At 45.2% G+C, this 27,192-nt stretch overlaps 2 protein-coding genes across 3 annotated transcripts in view; both read right to left on the bottom strand.

The window, feature by feature from the left end:
• Positions 1 to 10,000: 10,000 nt before the first annotated feature.
• Upf3a (UPF3A regulator of nonsense mediated mRNA decay) lies at positions 10,001 to 25,602 on the bottom strand. Of its 2 annotated transcripts, XM_004921142.4 has the most exons (9): positions 25,359 to 25,602; positions 25,174 to 25,280; positions 24,132 to 24,238; positions 21,790 to 21,888; positions 21,576 to 21,686; positions 16,960 to 17,015; positions 16,711 to 16,869; positions 11,983 to 12,143; positions 10,001 to 10,798 (listed from the first exon to the last, which is right to left on the bottom strand). In XM_004921142.4, the coding sequence occupies exons 1-9, from the start codon at positions 25,557 to 25,559 to the stop codon at positions 10,507 to 10,509; spliced, it is 1,293 nt and encodes a 430-aa protein (XP_004921199.2). In that variant the 5' UTR covers positions 25,560 to 25,602; the 3' UTR covers positions 10,001 to 10,506. The 2 variants fall into 2 exon arrangements, with proteins under 2 accessions (XP_004921199.2, XP_087049319.1); XM_087193193.1 differs by lacking the exon at positions 21,790 to 21,888.
• Positions 25,373 to 27,192, bottom strand: part of Cdc16 (cell division cycle 16) — a 34,868-nt gene continuing 33,048 nt past the window's right edge. Inside the window, exon 20 of the transcript XR_001184330.3 lies at positions 25,373 to 25,508. The gene's annotated coding sequence lies outside the window, so the exon portion shown is untranslated. The remainder of the gene's footprint in view (positions 25,509 to 27,192) is intronic.

The following is a 27,192-nucleotide window of genomic DNA, read 5'->3' as shown; positions in this document are numbered from 1 at the left end:
AAAGCCATTTTTTCATGAAAGAAGCCTTCTCCCTCCTCCCCCACTTTGCTGGCCCCAACAGAGTCCTATGTCTCCCTCCAGAGCAGGAGCTTCTAGAAGGCAGAGACTGGTGTGTCCTATTTCTGAAATATAAAATTTTCCAAAGGTGCTACCCAGCATTCCCTTATGGAGATCATGTCACACATTGGTGGTCTTCAGCCCTGCACATTGGATAGCCTGGAGCCTTTGAACACATCAGTCCCTGGCCCACTCCAGTCAAGCCAGTAAAGTCTCTGAGGCCGAGCACAGGCCTGCCAGGTGTATGGAGCTCTCAGTCCTCCTAAAGACAGCTATGATTGAGAGCCAGCATTATGAACCACATCACTCCAAGCCCTCCCTGCCCTGCTGGGGCTGTAGCAAGAGAAATTGCCTCATGGGATGTGAAGCACTGCCTTCCACACAGGAGAGCACCTCACCTCTCTTGCCTTACTTTCTTTGTCTTTAAAATGGGAATAATATCATCCACCTCATTAGTCTGTTACGAGGGAAAGGGGCTGAAAATTATGAATTGCTGGCTGTGATGAAGAAATGTCCTAATAACACGGTTTTAACAAAAATATGATGCAGTTTTTAACCTGGGGATGAGGGCACAATTCTTTAAATTCCATCTGTCCAGACGTAGGGAGGGAGAGGACTGAAACTGCCTGATTGAGTCACATGGGTGCCCAGGGGGCTAAGAGTTGGGCTCCCTGTAAGGTGGTATTCTCTAAATATTTGCTCAACATTCACCTGGAAGAGACTGAGCTCCAGGTGAGGGAGGACAGAAGAGAACCTTCGTGTCCTAAACACTCAGAAGGTAGGGAGTGGCCAGCCACAGTTCTTGCAAGCTCCCGTGGGGATGCCCCCCCTCCCACCCCGCTCTTCCCAAGTTCCCTTCTCCCACAGAAGCCTCCTGAGAGAGGGTGGGGAGCAGGATTCACAGCTAGGGATCTCTAGGGCAGCTAGTAGTCCTACTCCTGCTCTCAAAGCACATGCCCTGGTAGCCACCTCTGCACATAACCTCCTGAGACTCATTAAGAGAGTTTAAGGTTGCTCCAGCAGGTGACCTAGACACCAAGGGACTCTGACTACTTCACTCATGGAACCTCCATCCATATGTATGATTCTCGGCCTGCTAAGCCCACCTCAGACAGCAAGGGAACTCCAGACAGGATTGTTCTCAGGCAAGCAGAAGGTACCATGACGTTACAGCTCATACAAATGATACATTGGGAATTTCTTGAGTTTAAGAAGGGCTATCCACATTGCTAGGCTATTCCTTTAGTAAGCTGGAAGTAGGTTAGCATTTAGGCTCAAGGGTAACACAATGACAGGACCAGTGATTTGGCACAGCCAGAAATGAGGTAAGAATCCATCTTTTTCACTCACTAATCTGTGATCTTGGCATTCAAATGGCCCACTGCCAACATGCCTCAGAATGAGAGGAGGCCATCCCTTTGTATGGAATTGGGTGACCATGGGTTAAGTGTGTTAATAGGCAACTATGGGTTAACTAGGTAACTACACTCTTTGTGGAATATACCTGAGTAGCCATGACAATTTCTGTAATCTGTCACCAAGAACTCTTTGCTCCCCCCACACACACACCTGCTGCTCTTTTTTGTGTAAGTCCTGCTTGCTATATTCTCAGAGAAACTCGAATGAAAGTAAGCCTCGTACTTTGTAAATAGGGAGGGATGGAGGGGTTGAAGGGAGGGCAGGGGGAGGGGGAGAAAATAAGAACCAAGAGAGTATGTAAAGGTACATATCTCCAATGATGAATGTCATTATATTGTACACCTAAAATGTACCAATAAAAGGATATACAAAAAAAAAGAAAAGAAAGTAAGCCTTGTAGATGTAAAAAGAGCTACATAAAGAACAAATTTCTATTCAGGGCTCTCAAGACTGATAGGAGTGACTCAATGAGCCATCAGCATTGCAAGTCGCTTTTGCTCCTATCTTTGTGTTAAGAGTGGTCTGTCTGGGGTCCTCAGAGTTTCCAGCTTCAAGATGATACCTGCTTCATGGGATGAAGATCATGCCAGGCTTGGTGCTACATGCCTGGCATCCTAGCACTTGGCTGGCTGAGGCAGGAAGATTAACACCAGTTTGAAGCCACCATGGACTAAGTAATGAATTCAAGGCCATCCAGAACTACATAGACCCTGTCTCAAAAAAGAAGAAAAGAAGGAAAAGGATGGGGCAGGGGAAGAGAAAAAGAAGAAGAAGGGGGAGGGGAAGGGGAAGGGGAAGAAGGAGGAGACCAGGAACCCAGTCAGATTAAGAGAAACAGTTAAGCACTTGAGTATAAAATTAAAGAATGATTTTCAGTACTTTAATATATTAAGATGATGTAAAAAAAGAGAATGATTTTTCATAAAGCTAAAAACATGACTTTTACATACAATGAACACCTCAAAGTTTTCTCAGATCTTATTAAGAAGTGAATTGATCAAAGGAGAAGCTGAGACAGGCTTGTGGCTTTGGCAAGAGCCTGAAGTAAGCTTGTTGCAAAACTCAACTCGAATTCCTCCCAAGTCCATTCCACAAACCTGCAGGGAAAATCTTACGGGATTTCTCCCTGATAAGTCTGCAGTAATCATTCAGATAGTTAAAAGATTTTTAAATCAAATATGTTTCCTGAATTATGTCATTCTTTGTCCAATTAAGTACTTTATTATTTCCTCCTCCCACTAATTAAGAAACAAAATTATATGTCAGTTACCGAACAGTAGTACATACTTTAATTTTTTATTAAATGCATACAAATTGTTTGGTCAGGATATAAAACAAAACTAAAGTACTTATTTATGAGTTTTAAAATTAATCTTATTTCATTATCCCCAGAATCCCCAAGCTAGATTTTACATACTGACATACACACACACTGACAATATATAACTCGCACTATTATGTTGCTTGCTTCATGGGTAACTCAAATGCTTAGCTACCTTTCTATTGCATTGTTCTATATTTGTAATAAAGCACGGACTGTTCTACTAGAGCAGTATAATTTTGATTTTGACTTACTGCCTGTAATATTCACCAGATGTGTTCATATTTTAAAATAGCAAAGTCTCATTTTGAGATATAAATGTCATACTATTTGATAATAAAGTTAAACTTTTTTGAGAAAATAAGCCTGATTTGGCTGATTGCATTGATAAGGATTAACTGACAAAGATTACATGGGAACTATTTTTCAGAGATTGGATGAATTAAATCTACAATCCACAGCTTTGGCAAAACATACATTTAAACACTCTTTCAAAATGTAGTCCTAGTAATCTGTCGAGCCTCTGGCAACTCTTAGCCAGTGTGCCAGGAGCCATAGGTCAGTAAAGCAAGGTGCTGCCAAGTGTGGAGGGCTAAGAGCTATGTACTTCCGGGCAAGGATGCTTGAGCTATAGCTGGTCCTCTGTTTACTCTTTCTTTCTTCTTCATTTTTTTTTAGAGGTACTGCAGATGGACCCACGGCCTCTGCACTGAGCTCCATCCCCAGCTCTTTATTGAGACAGGGTCTCATTAAATCACTAAGTTGCCCAGGCTGGGTTCAGGCTTGCAGTTTTCCTCCCTCAGCCTCTCAGAGCCTCACTTTACTTTTTCTTTACAAGAAAACTATTTTTCTACTTTACTCCTCTCTCCATAATTAAATGTCAGTGGCTACTTGGTAGTGCTTCAACTGACCAGGCCAGAATTGGAGTAAAATAGGAAAAATAGTTCCCTGCTAGCAGGAAGGAAACTGCTTAGAGTCCCCTGCGTGGTACCTAGGGGCTGGTCCCAGGCAGCCCAGTTGGCAGATCTGTTCTCAGACAGTCCATTAAGGATTTAACTTAATATTTCCAATAGTAAGTCTGAAGCAATTGGAAGTGAAGAATGGAAAGACAAACAATTTTTTTATTGTTTGGTTAATTTGTGGTTCAATATTAGGGTACAGTTTGTACCATTTCAGATCTATACTGCAGACAAAAATAGAACTTGAAATATTGTGTTTAAAGAAATGAATCTTCTATTATCATTAAATTATTTACCAAAAAAATGTAATACTAAGGCAAGCATGGTGGCTGCCACATAACTGTAATCTCAGCACTTGGAGGCTGAGGCAGGAGGATCGCCACAAGTTCAAGGCCAGCCTGGGCTACAAAGCGAGACTTTGTCTTCAAAAAACAAACAAAAAGTAGTACTGGCAAGTATGTATTGAAGTTACTTCTCTGATTCTTGTGGCCCCAACCCTGTCTGAGTTTATTGGGTTAAACTGTTCACCAACAGAAAAGAGCTGCAGGTTTGGTTAAGTTAGTTGACAGTCCTAGACACCTTTCTCAGAACTGAGAAACTGGATGACTCTGGTGGTTAAAACCCTTTCAATAGAGTCAGGTAATTGATAATTCTTTGCTTTCAATAAAATCAGAATTATTAGAATTATTATGCCATTATAAGTAATTTTTGATTTTAGAGAACTATAAACATTTTGACACATAACTTGAAGGAAATTTTAAAATTAAGAGGTATTAATATAACAATTTCTGTTCCTTTTTACAATGTAAACAAGGTCTCTTAGCAATTAAATAAATAAAAATGGAAAACTGGAATTGTCCAAAGCTGCCTTATTATACTAGGAAAATGTATTCAAGTTTTCATTCCATTCACCAAAAGATGAACCAATTGGGAAAACATCCCCATCTACCTGAAACAAAATTTCCTTCCAAAAGAGAGTAATGTAACGGATCCTCACCAGCTTCAACATTATCACCAACTTGCTGTATAAAAATATACACGTTTTTCTGTCAAGGAAATAGAAAAACCCTCAGGATACAATTATGTAAAACTGAAATATGAACATTTCTTTGAGAGACGCAGGAGCAAGGGCCTTGAGGGCCAAGTGTCAGGGAACCACTGCCCCACGCTGGCCCGAACTGGGACAAGCTCCTGGCCAAGCCCAACCTGTGCTTTCCTGCTCAGAACCTGCTGCATTTGGCTTCTCCACCATCTTCTGGGGGCTGGGGAAAGGGAGAAAGTCAGACACAGCTTACACTCCATGCCACAATATGTGCAGTGTGATTCCTAGTCCAGAGTTGAGCCTGGCAGTTTTGCTGTTGGCCAACTCAGTGTAGCTTCCTGGGCCAAGCACCACCCCCACCCCACCCCGCCCGGGCCATGGACAGGTCCTGCTCACGGTTAGCCCTGGACCCTCTGCAAACCTCCCTCAGGACTGTGTCACACTAGTACTAGCAGCCTGCCCAAAGGATTCAGCCAGATCCCTTCTGTATTCCAAATGTTGACAATGAGGGTTTTGGTGCCCGCTTTGGTATGGCTGAGCCAGGCTACTTCTGGACTTGTTTCTGGGGCTCTCTTTGGACTCTGTGGTAGGCTTCTGTGAGCAGGGTATTTGAAAGTCATGGATGGTTTCTCTCTGTTTGACACAAGAAATGACCCTCCCAGGAGAACTGAGGAAAACCCACAGAAATTTCCTGCTGAATAAGCAGCAGCACAGCAAGTGCCTGGCTGACAGCAGAAGGGAGCTCTGAGTGTGTGCACAGCACAAATTCAGGATGTCCTAGACACTTGTGCACCAGGCAGCCACAGCTGCTCCTTCATCCTTTCATTCCTGAGCCTCAGATGCGTTGAATGGGGGTTGTAAGGGAGCCGAGGGCCTGCCCAGTTGTGGTGTGCAGTAGCTCAGGGGAGGCTGCTGACAGTAGATCCTCTATCTGGCACCAGGGATGGCTCACAGAAGCTCAAGCAGTCAGCCCTGGTCCTGCCCAGTGGTATCACCAGGAGAGACTTAGTGAGGGGTGTCTTGGTCTGTTCACTGGGTGGGCATGTGTGAGGGTGGAACAGCACAGGCTCTGGGATAGGAAGCAAACAGTGCAGCTGGTCTGGCATGCTTGTGAGCCCCAAAGGTAGGCAACAGTTCAGCAAAGGCCTGAGACTTTCCTAGGGAGCCAGGCACCTGTGGAGGGAGTCCAGGGAGGGAGTAGCCTCTGCCCGTGTCCACACACAGGTGTAGCCAGGCACCGTACGGGTATGCCTGTCACAAAAGGCCTGGTGGCTGGAGGGGTTGCATTTTGGGAACGCTCCTGTGGGATGTTCTTGCTGCAAGTATGAGAGCAAGGAGCCAGGGGCAGAGGCACAATAGAACCACAGGAAGGCAGACGTGGAGACAGAGGTGGCATCCTTGCACCGGACACAGGAAGGAACTACCTTCTGGTGGCTACTAACAGAAGGGGAGCAGGTGGCACCAGCTATCCATGGCACAACCACTGCAGACCATCCAGACTCACAGCAGTGTCAGCCCTAGTCTGGATACCACTGTGACACCCCACTGGTCCTTCTGCATGGAACTGTCAAGTCCGTGGTTGCTCAGGGAGCTGAGGTGCTGACTACAAGAATGATGCAGCCTTGTCACCGAATATATTACCAAGCTGTGTGATTTGCCAACATGAGGTAAACACCTGTAGGAGGAAGTCACAGTATTATCAGATAGAGGGCAGGACACTCAGAAGGAGTAACACGAATAATATTTACTCCAAGTCAAAGAGTCAAAAGTACACTCCACAGGGTGTGAGCGGGCTAGTGAGAGGAGCTCCTGCCCCAACAGCAGCAGGCACAGAGTCTGTTAAGGTCCTAGGGTTATGACCGGGCCCACACTTGGGGCTGGCTGCTGGGGTGCCTGACTGGGCCTGCCCGTTGGGAGGGGAAGTTTTTGACCATGCAAGGTCTTTCAAACGTTGTGACACCTGAAGCCCACAAGCAGGGGGTCAAACCTGCAATGCAGGTGAGGTTGGATCAGGTCAGGGTAACTTTGGTTTTGTACTTGCCTGGGGGCCTTGTGGGGGGCTCCCGGACTTCTACGTGTTGGCTTCCTGATCCTTTGACAGTTGTGCTTGCTGTCTGCTTTTCTAGTTGTCTCTGTGGCTTCTTGTAGCTCCCTTGTCCTTGCTCTTCTCCCTGTCTCAGCAGTGCACATCCGTATATCCTTGGAGGGTTCTACTTTCCTATTAAGGGTGTCTGTGGATTTATTCTTGTCTAGAAATTGGTTGAAGGGCCATGTCTCTTTCATGGATGCTCAAGCCAGGCCTATAGAACCCAGACCTGAAATGGATTTTAGCTGTGCAAATCAAGTAGGAATTTAGTGGGCAGTTCTTCTCTTTCACCCCAGTACTCTGAAATCAGTAATCAAACATGGGAGCTAGGCCATTCTGATGACAATGGTAATCTTGCTGGTTTTGACTCAATCCTAGATTTTTTTCTCCAATTAGGGAAACTGTATTAGGAGATGCTGTACAAGTTGCTACAGATTTAGGGACTTAAAAGGGGGGAACATGGTAGTGCATGCCTGGAATCCCAGCACTCCAGGAGGCTGAGGCAGCAGGGTCACAAGTTCAAGTCCACCCCAGGCAACTCAGTGAGGCTTTGTCTAGGGGGTGTGGGTGTGAATATAGTTCAGTGCAAAGGCCCTGAGTTTAATCCCCAGTACCACAAAAATAAAGACTGTAGATATATATTTTTTTAAAGGGAAAGGTGCTTGAAGTAGTAACTGTGGAGGTCAGAAGACTGATTCAGTCTCGCAGAGCTGTGCCCCTTCTGGGCTGGGGAGAACCCATTTCCTGCTTCTCTGACTAGTGGCTGCAGGTGTCAATGGACAAGACAGCAAGCCGCTCTCCTCCTCCCTCGTGTGGCTGACCTGGACAACCTAGGATAATCAACTTAATCTGCCAAGATCCTTTGCTGTAGGTCCCAGGGATTAGCATGTGGATGTCCTTTAGGGGCATTTTTCAACCTACAAGCAGCCCATTTTAATTGCACTAAAGCATTTTCAAAGACACTGAGGTTTCCTCACTGGTGTATTTTGGGGAGAGATTCGGCCCTTGGAGTCAAGAAAGTAGCATTTAGTTCATCCCAGCGTCCCTAACCCTGTTTGATGGGAAATTTTGGCATCTTAGCCTCATGTGCCACCCAAGTCAGGGCTGCTTTTAACCAACTGAGAAAGCAATGAGAACTCCCCTCCGATATTTAGACCAATAAGCTATCCACACATCCAGCCCAAGCCAGCAGTCCTTTCTCCTCTGGACTCCTACACTCAGGATCCATTTCCCTCCGAGTTCTCTTTTGCTGACATCAATGAGTAGTGCCATGTTCTCTGGTCCTGTCGTGGCTCTCAGGCTGGCCAGGACCCATCTCTACTGCAAGCTGAATGCATGTGTGTGGAGGGGCCAGTGGGGCCGGTGTCTGCCGGCCTGGTGGAACCAAAGCCATCACAGCCCCTAGATATCTCCATTCCCGTCGGAGACCAAGTCCCTCTAGAGGGCCAGACAGCTCCCAGACAACAGGCTGGCACCCAAGGAGTGAGGGCTGCCAAGGGGTGTGCACTGCTGGGAAGGTGGTCCTGTGCATGTTGGAGGCATAATTGACCACCTTTCAGTACAGGTAGAATACACAGCAAATGTCTGTCATTTGGGACAGTGGTGGATTTAATTAAGATGAATTATGTTTAAAAAAAAAACCTTGCAGCTCTGGAATATCGTTCTGAAAATAAACTTCATTGTTTACTACTAATGTGTTAACGAGATCAAGCAGCTCTACTTAACACTTCATGTTAGTCTCTGACGTGGCCTTAGTTTTTTTTTTTTTTGGTACTGGGGATCGAACTCAGGTCCTTGCGCTTGTGCAGCAGGTGTTAAAACCACTGAGCTAAATCCCCGGCCCTACATGGCCTTAGTTTTAAAGACAGGAAAACCAGAAAACAAACTGCTTGGGTATGAATGACATGACCCCTGCAGCCCAAGGTGAACACCATCCCTGCTTCTCAGGCTAAGACACTGAAATGAGATTCACCACAGAGGGGAACAGAAGCTCCCCAGTGTTCCCTTCCTTGCCAGGTGTAGGACAAAATGAAGCCCATGATGGCTGCACTATGGTTCAGGCTGTAGTTTATTTCTGGTGGACATTTAAGTCCAAGTCAGCTTTATCCTGCACAGGAGCCCAATTCACGCTCCCTGCATCATCCTTCCCAGCCACCGCGAGAGCCCAAGTGCACCCGCCAGGAAACCTATGGGTCGGTCCACTTTCTCTAAGATATTCCACTCACCTTGACTATTCCTGGGATATGTGTGCAGCCCCATCAGGTTGCCTCCCCCAACCCGAAGGGCTGTGTCCTCAGATGGAGGTACAGTCTGATCCTGAACACACTCCTTGCCAGGCCTCATGGAAGCAGTTACTCCACAGTGCCTTGCTGTCAGGCAGGAGGAGTCCTTATGGGCCCCACTTAGAGGTCTGTGGGCACCCAAACCACCCACTGCTGTTCAAACACAAAGGAGGGTGAAAGAGACGTGGCCTTGCAAACATGACTGTTCCCTGTGGTTAACGGAGACTGTGGGTTACTGGTGAAGGCCCGAAGGCTCTCTTGGCCTTTCCTGGACAGGTTATCCATGAACACCATCCACGCACAGCAGCCAGGGTGGGTCTGAAGAGAGTCAGCGAGGGAGGACAGTTGGTTGAGGGGGTCACACTGTGTTCTCGTTCACACTACATTCTTTTTTTTTTTTTGGTACCGGGGGTCAAACTTGGGTCCTTGTGCTTTCGAGGCAGGTGACGGAACTACTGAGCTAAATCCCTGGCCCTACATTCTTTTTCATTGTTGTTCTTTGTTTTTGGTACTGGGGATTGAACTCAGGTCTTTGTGCTTGTAGGGCAGGCAGAGGAACCACTGAGCTAAATCCTCGGCCCAAGGCCCTACATTCTTAAGATGCCACAATCATGTAGAGGACAGACATAGCTCCCAGTGTGGAAACTGGCCTCAGGAGTAACGGCACCAGCCATACTCTGGGAAAATGTGAGCGGACAAAAGTAAACTTCAGGGCTGGGGAGTTAGCTCAGTGGTTCTGGCACCTGCCTTGCAAGTGCAAGGTCCCAAGTTCAATGCCTAGTACCATACCAAAAAAATAAATAAATAAATAAGAAAAAGAAAAAGTAAACTTCAAACTTTGGAAAGAAAAATCTATTGGCCTGGTTCAGTGGGAACCCTGCATGGTGTTCCCACCTGAGCAGAACAGGCTTTAAGTGCTCGTGGTCAATAACAAAGGAGGATCCACAGGATGTTATATTTTCCTTACTAACTTAAGGGTAGATGTTATAATCTCATTCATAAGTAGACTATAAAATTCTAGCTTTATACTAAATAAAATACTCTTCTTGGTGAGAAACAACTTGCTTCTGAGAGCAGGTGATGGCAGGTTTACCCTGGGGCTGCCTCCAGACTTGGGGTAGACTGCATGAGTGAAAATGCCGAAGAGACACTGGCCAATGAAGAGGTCCAGAAACTGTCAGAGGCCACGTGGGTGACCGAGTCAGGGCACAATCCTGGACCTCAACACACCCAGACAGATTCCTACCTGATTTAATAAGAGAATTTGTTTGGAAACAGTGGTTGTGAACCTGCAGAAGCACAGTGCCCACTCAGGGCGCAGACAAGTGGATTACAGGGCCCTACTTCCTGGGCGCTCCCTTCCGAGTGCCGGGCTGCAGGCCCCTTCCTGCTCCCTGGCAGGGCTCTCTGCTGTCCCCACAGGGATGCCCCCATCCTGGCTCTTCTTCTTCCCTCTGTCTTGGATGAATCCCTCTCCTCCATCTCAGCTCATCTTCATTCCTTCTAGGAAATCTGTCAAACTCAGAGTGACCACTGTGCTTTCTAACATCATCTGAGTGGCATTCTGGTGTTTCAGGTCCTTGGATTCTTCTCTCCATGTCCCTCTGCTCTTTGTCATTGTCATCATGGGACCTGTGAGTCAATACAAATGATAAGTGACCACACAGAAAGTAAACACAGCCATCCTTCTACAGCTGAAGTGAATGGGACTAGCAACGCTTAGGGACTTTCCTAGGTGCTCAGACTCTGCCCGCCACAATGCAGCCCTAACAGCTTAAATTCTTAATTTTTCTGCTAAATTAACGGAAGGGTAATGATGCCAGACGGATTTCTGCATATATCACACTATTAAAGAAGAGTACATAGATGGCTGCTTAGCTCACTGGGCTCTTGGAGCTTTGCCTCCGTGAATCACGGGCAAAGTCCTCACACACCACTTGTGGCTCAGACACCACAGACCTGTGGTGAGGACAGGGAGGATCACCAAGTCCAGCAGGACTCCAGGCCACCAAGACAGCAACAGGCACTGCTCTACCAAGCAATGGCACTGAAACAGCACAGCATACATCACTCGGCTAAAAGGAACCCATAATCATGTATACATTTTACAAAGCAATAAACCAAAACCCCTGAGAAGAGGGAAAGAGTCTGTGATTCTGAGACACCCTGTGACTCCCCCCTCCCCCCAAGCAGTGCAGCCCTGAGTGCCAGGGACACCTGTGCCAGGATGCAGCACGTGGCAGAAGGCTGGTCAGCAGCAAGCCCGGCTACACGTGCTGGAGGTGGGGTTAGGGTACAGGGCTGGGTTCTCATCAGCCCAGCCAGCAGGGATGGCTGTGTCTTCCCATCACGGACGCAGAGTTCCACAGGCACGCTGCAAGCTGACAAAGGGAATAAACAAGGCAAGACCAGCAGAAGGCAAGGCCAAGGAGAACCACAGCACTGAAGTTTTGCTTGTCTACCACAAAAAGCTGGCTGCCCCTCGGACTGGGTTCTCAAATTTACAACTATGCAGATAATTATGCAGGAAGGGTGGCAGAGCCGAAGGGCACAAAACTCAAGACAGAAGAAAATGACAGACTGGTGCAGGTCATGATGAAGGAAGAGAAGGTGCAGGAAGGGGGCCCAAGACAGGGCTGGGGAGGAGGAGGAACAGGAAACCTGACACCGCGAGCTCAACATTGACTAGGCTCCTGGTACAACTGATGAGAAGCAAAGTAAACATGTGCGGGCACATCCTGAGGCAATCCTCAGATCCTAGAACATCGGGAGGCACACACACTCGTATGCCTCAGGGCAGCAGAAGGTGCACTCACTTCTCCCTGGGCACCCCTACTGGGCTCTCTGAAGGCCTGGCTCTCACGAAGGTGCAGGGGGCACAGGTTTCCTGTTCTCCATCTCCAATGCTGACTTCCTCGCCTCTTTCTTTTTGTTTTTCTGTGTCTGGTTCCTCTTCCTTTTCTGGTTTCTTAAGAAGCTGAGAAATTACAATGTTAGTAAAATATCACCAAAGAACACATTATAAAGATTGTTAAATAATGAAAATATATACCAATATTAAGCCCAAATGTTTGAATAACAAAAGAATTAAACTAAAGGTTCAAAAAATAGATTTTTGGTTTAATACATAGCAGAACATTTAATGAAATATTCTGTAGTTATGAAAACCATATATGACAATGTAATGAAAAGATGCCCTTAACAGTTAATAAAAGAACACACAAGCCAGCAACTCAGGAGGTTGAGCCAGGAGGATGTAAGCTGGAAGACAGTATGGACAATTTGGCAAGATCCTGTCTCAAACAAAAAAAGGGCTGGGGATATAGCTCAATGGTAGACTGCTTGTCTAGCATGTGTAAGGCCCTGGGTTCAATCCCTAGAACTGAAAAAAAAATCTCAGGGTATCATGGGAGATGCATCTGCAAATACAAAGCTATGTGCAGTACACTCTGCAACACTGCTGACAGGGATCATCATTAGGGGCAGGGCTCAGGCGATTCTTTCCATTTATCTATGGTAGTGATGTGAACCTTTTGGAGCTTTCAATGGTAACAAACAGCCTGCTGTGACATGTGTGCCACAGGTTTGCCACCGCTGAGCTATGGCTTTTTCCAAAATAAACAAGTATCATTTTTGTTAAAAGGTAAACAAAAACTTTTAAGGTTCTTTTACATTGATGATCTTTATGATAGCTTATAGTTTTCTAAACATTTTTCTGTTCCTTGAGACATAAATAGCAAGCTGCTCTGACACTTCTGACGTCTGCATCTGGGTTTCTGCAGGTCTCCATGGCCAAGTCTGCTAGAACTTGTTTGTACAAAAGTGGAAGGTGAGGGCCAGGGATTTAGCTCAGTGGTTTCCCCGCCTGCTGCGCAAGCGCAAGGACGCGAGTTCAATCCCCGATACCAAAAAAAAAAAAAAGTGGAAGGTGCACTTCTGGAGAATTCTGCCCACCCTCATAAAAGGGAACACACAGAGCCAGACTATTCACATACTCCACGGAGCCAGCCCGCTCCCAATGCAAGACGGTGTCACTCATCAAGTGCGCACTGCCTTCTACTCCACTGCCCAGAAGCATGACCTAAAATGCAAGTTCCAACCAAGGCAGCAGCTCTACTGGACCCACTGGTGATTCTGTGCGGCTCTTTTCACTCACAACACCCCGACACCAGGTACTGAGTCTGGGTCAGACCCCATCTGTGAAGCCTCAGCCTTAGACTGCCCTGTTCCAGGGCTTCTGTGGGGACCCTGGTCCCTGTGGGTCTGACAGTGTGCTATGGCTCACAGAATTCAGGGACGTACTTTACTTTCTATTACTGGTTTATTATAAAGGGTACAACCCAGAACAGCCAAATAGAGGAGTTATTCAGACTGAGGTTTGGGACTTGAGGGAGCAAGTCCCTGATGTTAACTTTCTCGGCAACGGCAACTCCATGTGTTTGCCAACCTGGAAGCCCCATCTAAGTTTATCTCTGGAGGTTTCACCACATGGGCATGTTTAAGTTACTGGCCACTGGCAACTGACTGTCTTCAGAAACTCTGGAAGGGAGCTGGAATGAGGCAGAAAAGTCTCAACCTTTTAATCCTACCTTGTCTTTCTGGCACCCAGTCTCCAGCCTGATGCTGTCAAGGCCAGCAAGACATTCATCACTTTGCAGATTCCAAGAGTCTCAGCTGTGTTCCAGGAACCCAGGGCTGAGACCTGTGTTGGTTACTAGAAGCACAGCTGAGTGAGGCAGACACCTGCTGCACTGAAGGAACACACTGGACATTCTGGCCAAGATGTTAGTGGCCACAGGGTGAGGAAGAACAAGAGAAGCTCAGGCAGCACCAGATGCTATGACTATACAGTGAACCAGAATACAGAAGGAGAAATGTGGGCCAAGGGGACTATGGAGATAAGATGGAAACCAAAAAGAGATGAGAAGAGCCATGGGCAGAGCTGGGCAAAGGGGTAGAAACAGCCATGTGTTTAGGAAAGGTAAAGCCGGCAGGAACAGCTGGACATAAGCTGGGGAGAGACAAAGGAGACAGGGCTGCAGGCTCAGGTGTGCGATGCAAGGCTGCTGAGCCAGGAGCTTCCTATCCAGCTCACGTGTGCAATGCTCGTGTGTGTTACCAGTCATCCTTCATACAAGCAAGCCACACACCTTTTAAAGAGCTTCATGAAAAAGATCACAGTTTTTCCAGACTGTCACCATTACATACCCAGGGATTCTGTGTGTAGCTTGGTAACCTAACTTCCTACTTAGGCTCCCTGCTCAGTTTCAGAGTCCTTGGAGGACACAAACAGCAGGGCTGCTGTCCACGTGCTGGATTTCTCTTCGCTAGTCACAGTAACTCTATGCCTCTCCAACCTTATGCTACTGGTACAAGTTCTTCTGTCATTTCTCCACAGATCTTATTTTTCAGGTTTTTAAAAGTTTAAATTCCTCAGACGATTTGCAAATCAGAGACGTTCAAACTGGACACAGCTTATTAGAAGCTAAGTGTTATGTTCAATCTCCAGCACTGTAAAGGAAAAAGAAAGCTCAATGTAGGGTCCAGTGACCTGCGAGGTCAGAGTCTCTCACGCGCCCATCACACCAGGCGGTCCTCAAGACAGAAGCCTGAGGGTCTGCTTTACCCTTCCTTCACCGACTTTATTTGCTACGTGAAGGACCCAGGATTTTTAGACTCAAATTTGTTTTAGTTTTTGGCTTATTTTGGATTCTAATACCACTATCAGACATGTAAAAATAAAACACTACACTCCAAATACTTTAAATCCTACTTATAGCTGAAATTTTAGCCTACAAGTTTCAGTGGTTCAGAAAAACTTGAAATAGAAAAGCTGTTGAGAACAGTGAGTTGTAGAATATACAGCATCAGATTCTAGGTTAGCTAGTACTTCTTGTTCAGAAAAGTAAATGAGAAGGTTAGAAACTATTTGTATGCTATGTCCAGAAAGGAAGATTGGCCAAAAGTATTCCTATTTGTTCCTCATTATGACATGACCGAGTTGAGTTTTTATAGCGACAAAGACCTTCCCTGTAATAGTAAGGTTTTGTTTCATTAGCTATCTTCCAAAGGACTGTGTTTGTCACAGGAATGAATAACAGTTCCTATGGTGAGTGATGTTTGCAAACTTATGTAAGCCTAGACAAACAAAAAAACACTGCTGAGTGGCTTCCTGTAAAAACCTCTGCTTCACCTATGGATCTGTCCTTGCACTTGGTTGGGTTCCTCAATTTCATCAATGTTACTACTGGAGCATGCAATTTTAAAACAACTTTGATTTGTACCAAATTCTTACTCAAACCAACTTAAAAGAAACTACTTTGGGTAGCTGCTTGGGAACAAGCAGTTTACCTGTGCATCGTGCACTCAGTGGACATGCGCAACATTCCCTAGCTGCTGTCCCACACCTTTCATGAAGTGTTTCTTGCACACATGCTCTTACGTTCTTGGAAATTAAATCAGTGATACTGCTTTCATCAGATGTTTCAGGCTTTCCTTCTGAAGTTATGTGGCCAGGTGACTTGTTTAGGCCACTCAGATGTGGGTAGAAGCAACACATGTCAGTTCCATGGGAAATCTTTAAGAGCTCATGTGCAGTTTGCCAAGTTACACATTTCTCATTGTAAAGAGGGTGGAGGCCATGCTAAAACAAAGTCTCCATCGGCTCAGGTAACCAGGAGACCCCTGTAAGCAACACCCCACTGGCACAGGGGACAATCATAGAACAGCAAATGGCCTGAGCCAGTGGGATGTTGGGACTACCCGTTACTGCAGCAGAAGCTAGCAAGTCCTGATACAGATGACGGCGTGCTTCTGGGGATAGAGTTCAGAAAGTTCTTTTCTAACCCACAGGACGCATGTTGCTGTTTTTGACTGCTGAGAATACCAGAAACTAATTTGTGGCACATTACCTTTTCCCTAAGTCCTGATATTTTCTATATTTTGTCTTTCTATTATGTAATTCTCTTGAAGCCCTACAAAGTGCTCACAATCCTCTGTGGAATGAGGTAAGTTCATACTGGGCTAAAGCCTGGGTTTGATGAGGTCCTGAGAAGGGAAGGGCTCATGGCAGTTCTGGTCAATACCCGTTAGAAAAGCCCCTTACGACACCCGAAGGAGCGCACTGGTCGCAGGGGCCAGTGAACACAGGGTGAGGCCCCACCCTAAGGCAGCTCACAGAATGGCTGGGCGGGCAGTATTTCTGAGTGCATGTCCAGCCAGGACAATTTTTCTTTAAAGGAACACCTGCAAGCAGGTGTTCAGCAGGTGGCGTTCAAATGTGGAGCTTCTCCGTTGGTGCCGCACTTCACGCAGGGCGGATGGTGCCCCTCCACCCTAGTCCTCACTGCTCCAGGAACCTACAGCCCTGGGAACAGCCTGAAAACTGCGGCTGTACAATGGAAAGAAGGGGCTATCACAGCAACAGATGAGACTAACTGAAAGTGCTCTTTAAATTCTAAAGAGGTGAAAGACCTAAGAGACATAATAAGCACAGCAATTTTGGCAAAAACAACAACAAAAATCGGAATTTTTTTCCAAATTACCTTTATCCTCACTTCTGTCTCCATAGTTGTCTTTTGTTTATCTGCCTCTTTCCTCCTGTAGCTTTCTTCTTCTCGTCTTTTTCTTTTTTCCTCCTCCTGCAAGCGTTTCTTTTCTAACTCCCTCCTCCTTCGTTCTTCTCGCTTCTCTTCTCGAATTCTCTAAAGGTACAGACAAGCAGTTACATACATTTTCTGGATGGAAACAGCAGGTACAGGAAGGATATTCACTAGGTGAAATGCCAGACCTACCTGCTTTTCTAATTTTCTGTTTTTAATATAGTCCAAAAGAGGTGTGGTTCTTCTAGCTAAAACACAAAAGTTGCAATGTTATATGTAAATGTAACTTCTGAAATGAAATTTCTCTATTGTAAATATTTGTTTTCAATTTAATTTAAAATAATTAGAAAAGACTGTTGCTTTAAAAATTCATATGGGGGACCGGGGATTTAGCTCAGTGGTTCCGCCGCCTGCCTCACAAGCGCAAGGACCCGAGTTCGATCCCAGGTACCAAAAAAAAAAAAAAAAAAAAATTCATATGGGGCTGGGGACGTAGCTCAGTGGCACTGCGCCTACTTGGCAAGTGCAAGGCCCTGAGTTCGATCCCTGGTGCCAAAAAAAAAAAAATTATATGAATATTGTACCCAGGGGAGTTCTTATTCCATTACAATAAACTCAAGTAATTTGGAGATTTCAACAATTCTGTACATGACAAACATATATTCTTTTTTGTTTGTTTTTGATACCGGGGACTGAACTCAGGACGTTGTGCTTTCGAGGCAGGCACAGTCCCACTGAGCTAAATCCTTGGGCCAACAAACATATATTCTTGATTCTTAAGGGAATGACAAAGTAAAATGAGTACAATGTGTGCAACTTCTCAAATGTTTTGAATATTTCCTTATACTTCGGCAGAAATCATTAAATGACAATTATACATTCACTTTGATTTAGCACATATTCTGGGAATTTCTTCCTTTTTTACTTTCTAGACAACTGTTTCAAGCAATGTGCATTCTTGCATTTCTGATAATACAGGCTGAGTATCCTAATTCAAAAATCAGAATTCTGAAATGCTCCAAAATCCCAAACTTTTGACTGTCAATATGATGCTACAAATGGAAAATTCCATACCTGACCTCATGTGATACATCACAGTCAAAATACAAGTACACTAAAAATATTGTACAGAACTGCCTTCAGGCTATGTGTTTAAGGTGTACACGAAACACAAATGGATTTTGTGGTTAGAACAGGGTCCCATCCCCAAGATATCTCATTACATACATGCAAATATTCCAAAGTCGACAAAAAAATCCTAAATCTAAAACATTTCTGGTCCCAACTATTTCAGATAAGGAATATTCAACTTGTATACAAAGAAAAACTCTACAGACTGCACTTTGGAAAAGGACTCCATATGGCACTGTTGGTTAAAAGATGACCAATTCCACTTGTGGAATCAGTATTTCCACAAACCCTAACTCAAGCTTCATCATTCCATATTTAAGTGTCATGTCATTATATCTACTGTTGATACAACATAGCTTTTTTTTTTTGGTATCAGGGATTGAACTTAGGACCTTCTCCCTGCAAGGCAGGCAGCAGCACCACTGAGCTAAATCCCCAGCAATATATAACATAGCTTTTAAAGGGTGAGGCTCATAGACAAAAACTGAATGTGAGCCTACAGTTGTAAAATTTTCAAGGATTTGTATTGTTTTATTATAAAATATGGATTAAAGTAATGTGAAATGAACTGATTGTTACATTAAAACCTGTGCTAAATATAAAACAGTACAATATTGACACAAAATACACTCTCAATATTAGCTACTATTGTAGTTATTTCTCTATTAATTACCACATTCACAAATTTCTTAAAATTTGAATAAATCTCATAAAAATACAACAAATGAAGTATATTTAATAACCTTATATACTTAAAGAGTTTATGTATAAGTGAAATTTTAATGTATTTTATAAAGTGTCTATGTATTAATGCTTTGAAGGTAATTCTAAGAATTATAATACATTTTGGACATCATGTGTATGAGATTCACACATTTTACTTTTATTTTAGAAAATACATTTTTACTATTATTGATATAAAAATGACCTCTCCGATCTGATCTGGATGTCGGGTGCCAACACATGCTGCAGGCCCCACAGGTGCTGCTGCTCAGAGGGACCAGGAAAGTTCCCCAAGTGTGAGGATGTGGGTGAGAGGTGGGACATGGTCTGGGCCTGCTTTGTGGGTCTTTAAGATCCCAGATTAGAGGCTGGGAAGAATCCATGGATGTACCTGAACATGCATGGCAATTCCAGAAGTATGAGGGTCAGAAACTAATGAGGAATTAAAAGAGCCCTGGCCATGTGACCCCAAACACTCTGACTTCACATGTCAAATGGGAAGAGTGAACATGGGTCAGATGCCCATTTCATGGCAGATGCAGTGGTCGAGAACTACTCACATGGAGTGGCCCCACTGTGTTGACCATGAATTCTGGCTCAGGGTGAGTTTAGCCCACTGGCAAAAGTTAAGCATTTACCCTTCATAACAGGAAAATCCTCTCTGATCTGTGGAAGGCCTGAACTTGTCAACCAGGAACCACCTTGGCTAAACTACAGCTGTGTTCCTTCCTCTTCTATGAGACCCCCACCAGGTTCCCTCCGGGATTCACAGGAAGAGTCAAGGAGACCCTCTATAAGAAGTGTTTTTACATACCATAAAAGTGTATTATGTATTAGATGGAATATGCACCATCATGTAATATAATGCTAATCTAATAAAAGGAATAACCATCTCTACCTACAGCATGCTCCTCACTTACCATCTTACAAAAATCTAAAAGGTTCAGGAAGGCAATGGGGCTTGCTGAGGCTATGTGACCACCAAGTCTCAGGTCTGCTTGCTTCGAAGCCCCTGGATAGCTCAACGTTAGTTCCTGCCAATACGAGTTTATTAAGATTCTATTTATTTAAAAAGATTCTATTTAATCCTCATATGTCGTGGCTGCTTCTAAGACTCCACTGAAGGCCACAAGTGAAGAAGATTCAATCTTAACAGAAGCCAGGCTCTAAGGCCTAGTCCTGGAATGAATGAACTTCTCACGCTGGGGTCATGGGGTCCATGTCCCATGCACGACTTCGACTTGCATTTATGCAGTGCCATCTGCACAGCAGGCACTGAGAGCGGTGTGCCAGCTGGGAGGACAGGAACAGAGGCCTCTCCACAGGACTGTAGCTGCAGCCTGACTAGCAAAGGGGAAGTGCCTGCACAGGGACATTTAACCAGAGAGAGACAAGAGGGGCAGGAAGGCAAGTTCTGTAAAGAACATCTAATTTGCTTTTTTTCAGCTCCTCTAAAATTTAACATGTTCTGAAGAGAAATCTTGATTTTGCCCCAATACTATCTCTCCTCATCCTCCGTACATCAGTATGGTGGTGCAAGCCATCATTCTGCTCAAGTCACGGAGTCTTTAATTCCTTCTGTCCCTAACTTTCCACAAGCAATCCATCCACCTTCCTTGTCTATTCCACCTCCAGAGTACAGTAAGTCCCCGACTTATGAATGAGTTCTGTTCTGGGAGAACTGTTTTTACGTTGGATTCATTTGTAAGCTGACAAAGTGAGTCTTATATAGTACACCTGTGAAAGTTTATGTTCTTAAGTCGAGGACTTACTGTATATTCCACACCTGTCAGCCTTAAGCAGCAGCCTCATCAGGGAGAGCAAGAGTCTCTCACCAGGCCCCACCTCATCTCCACATTTGAAATCCATCATGGATGGAGCAATGATAGAAAGACACAAATCAGCAGGTGTCACTCCCTGGAACAAATTTGGGCCTCTCACCCAGCTGACACCAGGTATCATACATCAGCTCACATTCTGCTCCTACAAAGCTCCAGACTGTCTGCTTATTTAACAATCATTTACTTGATTCCCAAGCTTCTCTGCGCTGACTACAAAGGTGAAAATACAGTTCCACAAGGGAAACAGAACACTCAAGTAAGAAGGGAATTTACATGGAGGGAGATCAACAGATAAGATAAACTATAGGGCCAGGGATTTGGCTCAGTGGTTCCGATGCTGTCTGCCTTGCAGGCGCAAGGTCCCAAGTTCAACCTCTGGACAAAAATAAATAAATAAATAAAGATCAACTATAAACACTGTGGCTCTCACATCTGACAAGTCTTGATGGGTGCTGGACACTGCCTTGAGGGGCAGAGCACCAAGGCCTTAAGGAGAGGCCCAGTGTCCAGCAAGACTACACAGGAAGGGAGGCTCCATGAGCCATTTGGGACTAAACTAAGGAGTCTGGCTGGTGAAGGATAAAGGTGTTTTGGGAACAACAAACACATGCTAGATAATGTTCAAACATTTCTAAAGTACACTACTTTGGGTGGATTCAAGGGCTGAATTCAAATCAGATTCCATGCCTTGGCTGGGTTTCTCCACTGGTTGGTTTGGCTTTTTCAGGGGGCTAAACAGCAGGAAGGCAGCTTTATACTTAAGCAAGGCCCTTCATCCCCATGGGGTCCTGAGCCCCACCCACAACCACGGTTTGCAAAGACCACACTCAGCTGTGTGGCACAGTTCCCTCCAGAGACAGCCAGACACAGCAGTCACGGGCGTGCCGCTGCCCTCCAGGAAGACTGCACTTGGAAACGGTGCAGAAGACTCAGACACTCTGCACCCACCAATAAAGGCTCAGAAATACTTCCCCATCCTGCCACCCTTCTGTTAAAACTGGAAAACACTGATTTTCTGCCAAGCCTATAACCATTATCATGGAAAATAAGAAATAAATGCATACTCTTATAAATAAAATATTTTCATAAAGAGAAGAAATGAGCAAAACAGACCAACAAGTTCTCTCGTCTTTGCCTCTATCTCTCCCAGAAGAATTTCAGGGTTGGCACTGGTTCTCTCTTCTTCCATGCTGTAAGTTTCTAAAAACTGTTTATACTCTGGATCTATAAATTTAAAAGAGAAAATTTAAAAATATATATTCTTCCCCAACTATAAGGAAGGAATAATACATGACGAGTGTATTTAATCTACTTAAGAAGGGCTCACCGTCTTCAATGCCCCCCGTCTTGCTGTCTCTCTTCTTCAGCTTCCTCCTGACTATCTTCTGGAATGGAGCAAACTCTACCACGGCAGGATACTCCAGGCCTTTACCAAGACACATCCCAAAAACCATTCTGAAATTCTACTATGTTCACTTTGGAAAATAACGATTTAACTTACTTAAGGATGATGCATGATGATGACAAAGGCAAATTCCAGACTTAAAAGATGAGCCAATGATAGGAGGAGCCATATTTATTAAAAAAAATGACCTTCATGTGGTGGTTACTGACTAAACACGTTCAAACCATCAGACCACTCAATTTAAAAAGTGGCTTTTACCACTCATGGTTGACACCTCAGTAAACCTGACCTTCCTACCTCTCTCCCAAACTATCACCTGAATATCTTTTGTCAGTTTTCTTTAATTTTTTAAAAATTTTAAAGTGTTAATTTAATTATCTGTCATACAAGTTCAGGGAAATTACTTTGCTTAAAAGAGACACAGGGCTAAAAGGGGGTGAGGCTTCATAGGCACATACCACATTCCATGAAAGATTTGTTCCAAATAAAAAGGTGGAGAAAGAAAGCAGTTAAAACTGATTTTGTGCTGGGTGTGGGAGTACACACCTGTAATCCCAGCACTTGGGAGGCTGAGGCAGGAGGACTGCTGTGAGTTTGAGGCCAGCGTGGGCTATATAGTGAGACCCTGTCTCAAAAAACAAAAAACAAAACAAAACAAACAACAAAAAAACCAAAACAACCTGATTTTGTTGTTAAATCCAGGGCAAACAGATGGAATGTGTCTACCTATATACCAAACCCACTGACTAAACATTTTTAACATTGTTAGTAATGGTTGGGTGACTAGGGTGTTATAACCCTCATTTATCTGGAACATGTTTTTGTGCTAACTTCAACTGTCTAGAGTGAAATCAAGAATGAGGAGGAAAACAGGGCTCTAGGAAAACATGGCAGGGACAGTGTCAACTCCCTGCTATACCTACAATGGCCAGTATATGGTATGTAAGTATTAAACAGCACCTGATACACTCCCTGGTTTCAGAACTTACAACAAAAAGAAAACAGACAATAACAAGTGTTGGTAGGAATGTGGAGCAGTTGGGCTACTTGCCCACTACTGTTAAGAATATAAATTATGCAAAATAGTAGAGCTAGCATGGGAAACATATGGTGGTTTCTCAAAAAATTAAAAATGGAATTACCATATTTCCCACCAATCCTATCTCTGGGTATAAATCCAAATGAACTAAAAGCAGGTTCTCAAAGACTTATTTGTACACCCATTTTTACAGCAGCAGTATTCACAAAAGCTAAGATTTGGAAGAAAGCCAAGTGTCCACTGACAGATGAACGGACAAGCAAAATACGGTTTATGCATATGATAGACTAGGCTTTAAAAACAAAACTCCGTAAATGTTGCAACATGGATGAGCTTTGAAGACACTGGCACAAGGTGAATATACTTAGCATCACTGAACTGCACACTTCAAAAGGGAAATGATGGTAGATTTTGTTAATACAGCACTGAGCCATCCACACAAACATCTAGTTCAAGTGTTAAAACTTGCTGTTACACAGATACTATGTCTTGGCCTTTAGCTTATTCATTCTAACAACTTTCTCTAGTTTGTAATCCCTTGGTGGAGCAGGAGATCAGTGATCAGTATGGGGGGATGGGGCAAGAGGCTGACTGGTGGGTGCCAGAAAGCAACCTGCTGCAGGAGGTTTACAGACTCAACAGACCATAAGGAGGACAGTCTGACCAGAAGGGAGAAAGAGCAATATCAAAAGCAGATCCTGGCCGGGGATTTAGCTCAGTGGTTCCGCTGTAAGGTCCTGAGTTCAATCCCCAGTACCAAAAAAAAGCAGGTCCCAGGAAGTATAAGGAAGTAGAGCCCAATGCTTAAACCATCAAGGACTGATGTTGGCGATTTCAACTCCCTCTCCCATGGCATCATCAAGACATATACAATGACAAAGAGTGCTCTATTCAGGAAGACACAGCTCTTAAGTGTATAATACATTTTAGACAATCTCTATCAATTGCAGGTAAAATTATCCTTGGAATACAAAATGTAAAGTTTACAACACACGTATATGAAAAATTTCACTGCAACAATAATACAACTATGTCATCACGAAGTATTTCTTGAATTCTCTGATTTATAATATTAATTTTTAACATGAGTACATAACATAGGAACAACTGAAACTTGTGATCTTTAGATGTCTGAAAATAAAACTCACAAATATTCCAGCTAAATTTCATTAATAAGGTATACTTAGAGACAGTGATCAAAGAGTTTAACAACCATTGAGCCAACCTTTACTGCTCATGAAGACATATCCATCAAAACGATCTCTGAACAGAAGGATGTCATCAGGATTCCTAAAATTAATGTATGCTCTTGAGTAGAGATGAGGATAAAGGCTGAAATACAAGATAATAAAAAATGTTGAAAGCTGTAAAACTCCTTTACTTTCTTTACTACCCTTCTTTTCTGGACACAACAAACTACTTCAGAAAAAAAATCTTCATACCAAATAATCGACTCTCAATTATAACTTGGATATTCTGTAGGAAAAACATAAAAAAATAAAAACATAAGCCATTAACTGAGGTCTTTTAATTACTTGGGAGAGACAATTTAGGTCAGCTTCTTTATCGTACAGGGCTAAAGTTCAAGGCAGGGTTATTTGAAGATCATCCGTGCAGCCTCACGGCTGGAACTAGCCTGGTTTGGATCTAGACGTGGCAAACGATGCTCCCTTGGAACTTCTGTATTCCTGTAGCACCCTGCCTGAGGTCTGCAGAAGACTGAGGCCAGCTCACGGTCACCAATCCACTAGGGCAGGACTCAGTAGCGAGCAGCAGGGCAGTCAGTGGAAGGTGGGCTGGGAGCCACTAGAGAGAGGTACGACCCAATCTACGCCTGTCCTCGCTGTCTCGGGTTTCTAACCATAAGCCACTCAAAAGCCATCTGTATTATTAACCATACCTATGTTTAATAGCAATAATATTTTCCTTTGACTGCAGTTATTCCAAAGGTAAGTTTCTATAGCTACCACAAATTATATTTAAAAAGAAATATCCTTCAAGTCCCTGAGTTCTAGCTGACCTGTCCCCGGCCGCTGACTGCCGGCCTGGTCTGCGGGGTCTGGAGGAGCAGGACACAGGGCGGTGGAGCCGCAGGGGGGCACCCCTGGGCCTTCCCTGGCGAACCGTGCTGGGGCGTGCGTGGCACCTGGTCCTCCAAACTGGACCGGCACGCAGTAGACTCACGACACCTCCGTACAAAGGCCGGGACCGGCTCGGGATGAGGTCGCGACCGCTTCCCGCCCGCCCCTGACCCACGGAGCCCTCACCTGCGGTCCGCGCCGGCCACCTCGAAGTAGTCGTGAGCGGGCAGCGGGCGCAGCTGCTCCTCCAGCTGCTCCTTAGTGAGGCCGGGGGGCAGCCGCCGCAGGACCACCTGGGGCAAAACCGGCGAGTCACCCAGCCCACCCCCGCTCCGGTGCCCTGGCAGCCGGGAACCGCGCCCCGCCCCCACCTTGCTCAGAACCGTCCTCTTCTCCTCGCGAGGTTTGACGGTCCCTCCTCCAGAGCCGGACGACGCTGGTGGTGTCCGAGGTTCTCGCCGCGGAGATTCCCGGTGGAACTGGACCTCCGCCGCCGACAGCTTCTCCCGCCCGCCTGGACTCTGAGCAGTAACCACCGCACTCAGACCTCCGAAGGTCTCCTCCGACCTCATCCCGTCCCCGTCCCGCGACAGAACGAAGCCTCGCGATAACCGAGCTGCTACCCCGCCCCCGGCGATGGACGTCCGCAGGCGCAGGGCAAGGCTGCCCGGGTCTGAGGCTCTGAATAACCCGAGCAGCGCTAAGAGTTCATAGCTGTTTCTTTTACATACAGGCAGCACTTAGAATAGTTTGTATCCCATATTCTTTACTAATTCCTCACATTTTTATTTACATTGGCTGAATTTTTCACTTACAGAGACAGATAAGGCTCCACCCTTTTCTCCGCAGCTGGAAGGGGGCGCGATCTGTCAGCTGTCACACCCCCTTCCCCCCTCACTGGTGCGTCGGTGGCCTGGGGCAGCCAGGCAGCATCTCCTGCTGCGATGTCCTCCCACCATCAGCCCCAGCACTTTCCCGGGGACGCAGGAGCTGTCAAGCAAATAAATGCTTCTCCCAAGTGCAGGGGGACGGTTGCCAAGACACCTACAGCTGTCCCAGACTCCAGGATATTTGCTCTGGCCTTCAGACTTAAAACTTGGGGTAATCCCAGAGGACTTTGCCCGTCATTACTGTGGAAGTTCTCAAGCAGGGCCATGAAGGGCACAAAAGAGCATGTCTAAGGAACAGCACAGGTCCCAGTACGATACACCATCACTCGGGGGTTCTGTGCATCTACTCGGGGTTATCATCTTGGGTACTATGGGCCAGTAACACCAGGGACTACTTCAAGAGTTCTGGAGACCAGCAACCTGCGTAGAGCCCCCAGAGGCAGCAGAAGCTTCTGGGAAGAGCTTCACAAAGCTGCAAAGAGGTTTATAAGCTTTGGCTGCTGCCAGTCTGAAGGAAGCCAAGCAGAAAGACTCCTGTGATAAGGTTGAGTGGAAGAATCCACTGTGTAATGGCTTGTATCTAGATATCCCTCCAAAGCTTCACGTGGTCATAGAGTTGGAGTTTTGAAGGGTTAGGGTTTAGGGTGTGTGAATGAGGATTAAGGATGTGATACTGGGATTAAAGATGTGGATAAAGGAAAGCCCCACCCTGGGTATGGGTGGCACCAATCAATAGGCTTGTAACCTGGATGGAATATAAAGCAAGAGAAGGCAGGCTGCTGCTGCATGTTACTGTGCTGCCTTCTGCCTGCCACACCATTAACGCTTTCTCCTCTGTGATGCCCCTTTGTTATGCTGCCCTGCCTTGCAGCCAGCCAACTATGGACTGAAATAAACCTTTCCTTCTTTAACTTGTGGTGCTGGGTACTTTGTCCCAGCAAAAAGAAAAGTAACTAAGACACAGTTTCAACCAGTTCAGTTCAGAAACACCAGTTATGCTGATCAGCAGCTCTGCTGACCTCTGTGATAAAAAGTAGGAAAATGTGGCTGTCAGATAAAATATTTTAATAGACAAAGAATACATATCTATTGTTTGCAGTACAGGGTTTGAACCCAGGGAATGCTGAACTACATTCCCAGTCCGCTTTTTTTTTTTTTTTTTTGGTACCAGGGATCGAACTCGGGTCCTTGCACTTGCGCAGCAGGTGGCGAAACCACTGAGCTAAACCCCCGGCCCCTCCAGTCCTTTTTGAGGCAAGGTCTTGCTAAGTTGCCTAGGCTGGCCTCAAATTTCTGATCCTCCTGCCTCATCCCT

This window comes from Heterocephalus glaber, unplaced genomic scaffold (genome assembly GCF_053883595.1).
Source record: "Heterocephalus glaber isolate CG9 unplaced genomic scaffold, H.glaber_assembly_v1.0 deba00001579, whole genome shotgun sequence".
Taxonomy (NCBI): Eukaryota; Metazoa; Chordata; class Mammalia; order Rodentia; family Bathyergidae; genus Heterocephalus; species Heterocephalus glaber.
Note: the sequence above shows the minus strand (reverse complement) of the source record. Positions and strands in the feature narration are given on the sequence as shown.

What these genes read in the sequence shown, in the direction of transcription:
- Upf3a (XM_004921142.4), bottom strand. Translation starts at nt 25,559, where the DNA reads ATGAGGTCGGAGGAGACCTTCGGAGGTCTGAGTGCGGTGGTTACTGCT. An exon ending in AGAGGACGGTTCTGAGCAAG is followed by an intron (nt 25,281 to 25,358) that starts GTGGGGGCGGGG and finishes GTTTTGCCCCAG; the next exon opens with GTGGTCCTGCGGCGGCTGCC. An exon ending in ACAGAAAATTAGAAAAGCAG is followed by an intron (nt 16,870 to 16,959) that starts GTAGGTCTGGCA and finishes CTGTACCTTTAG; the next exon opens with AGAATTCGAGAAGAGAAGCG.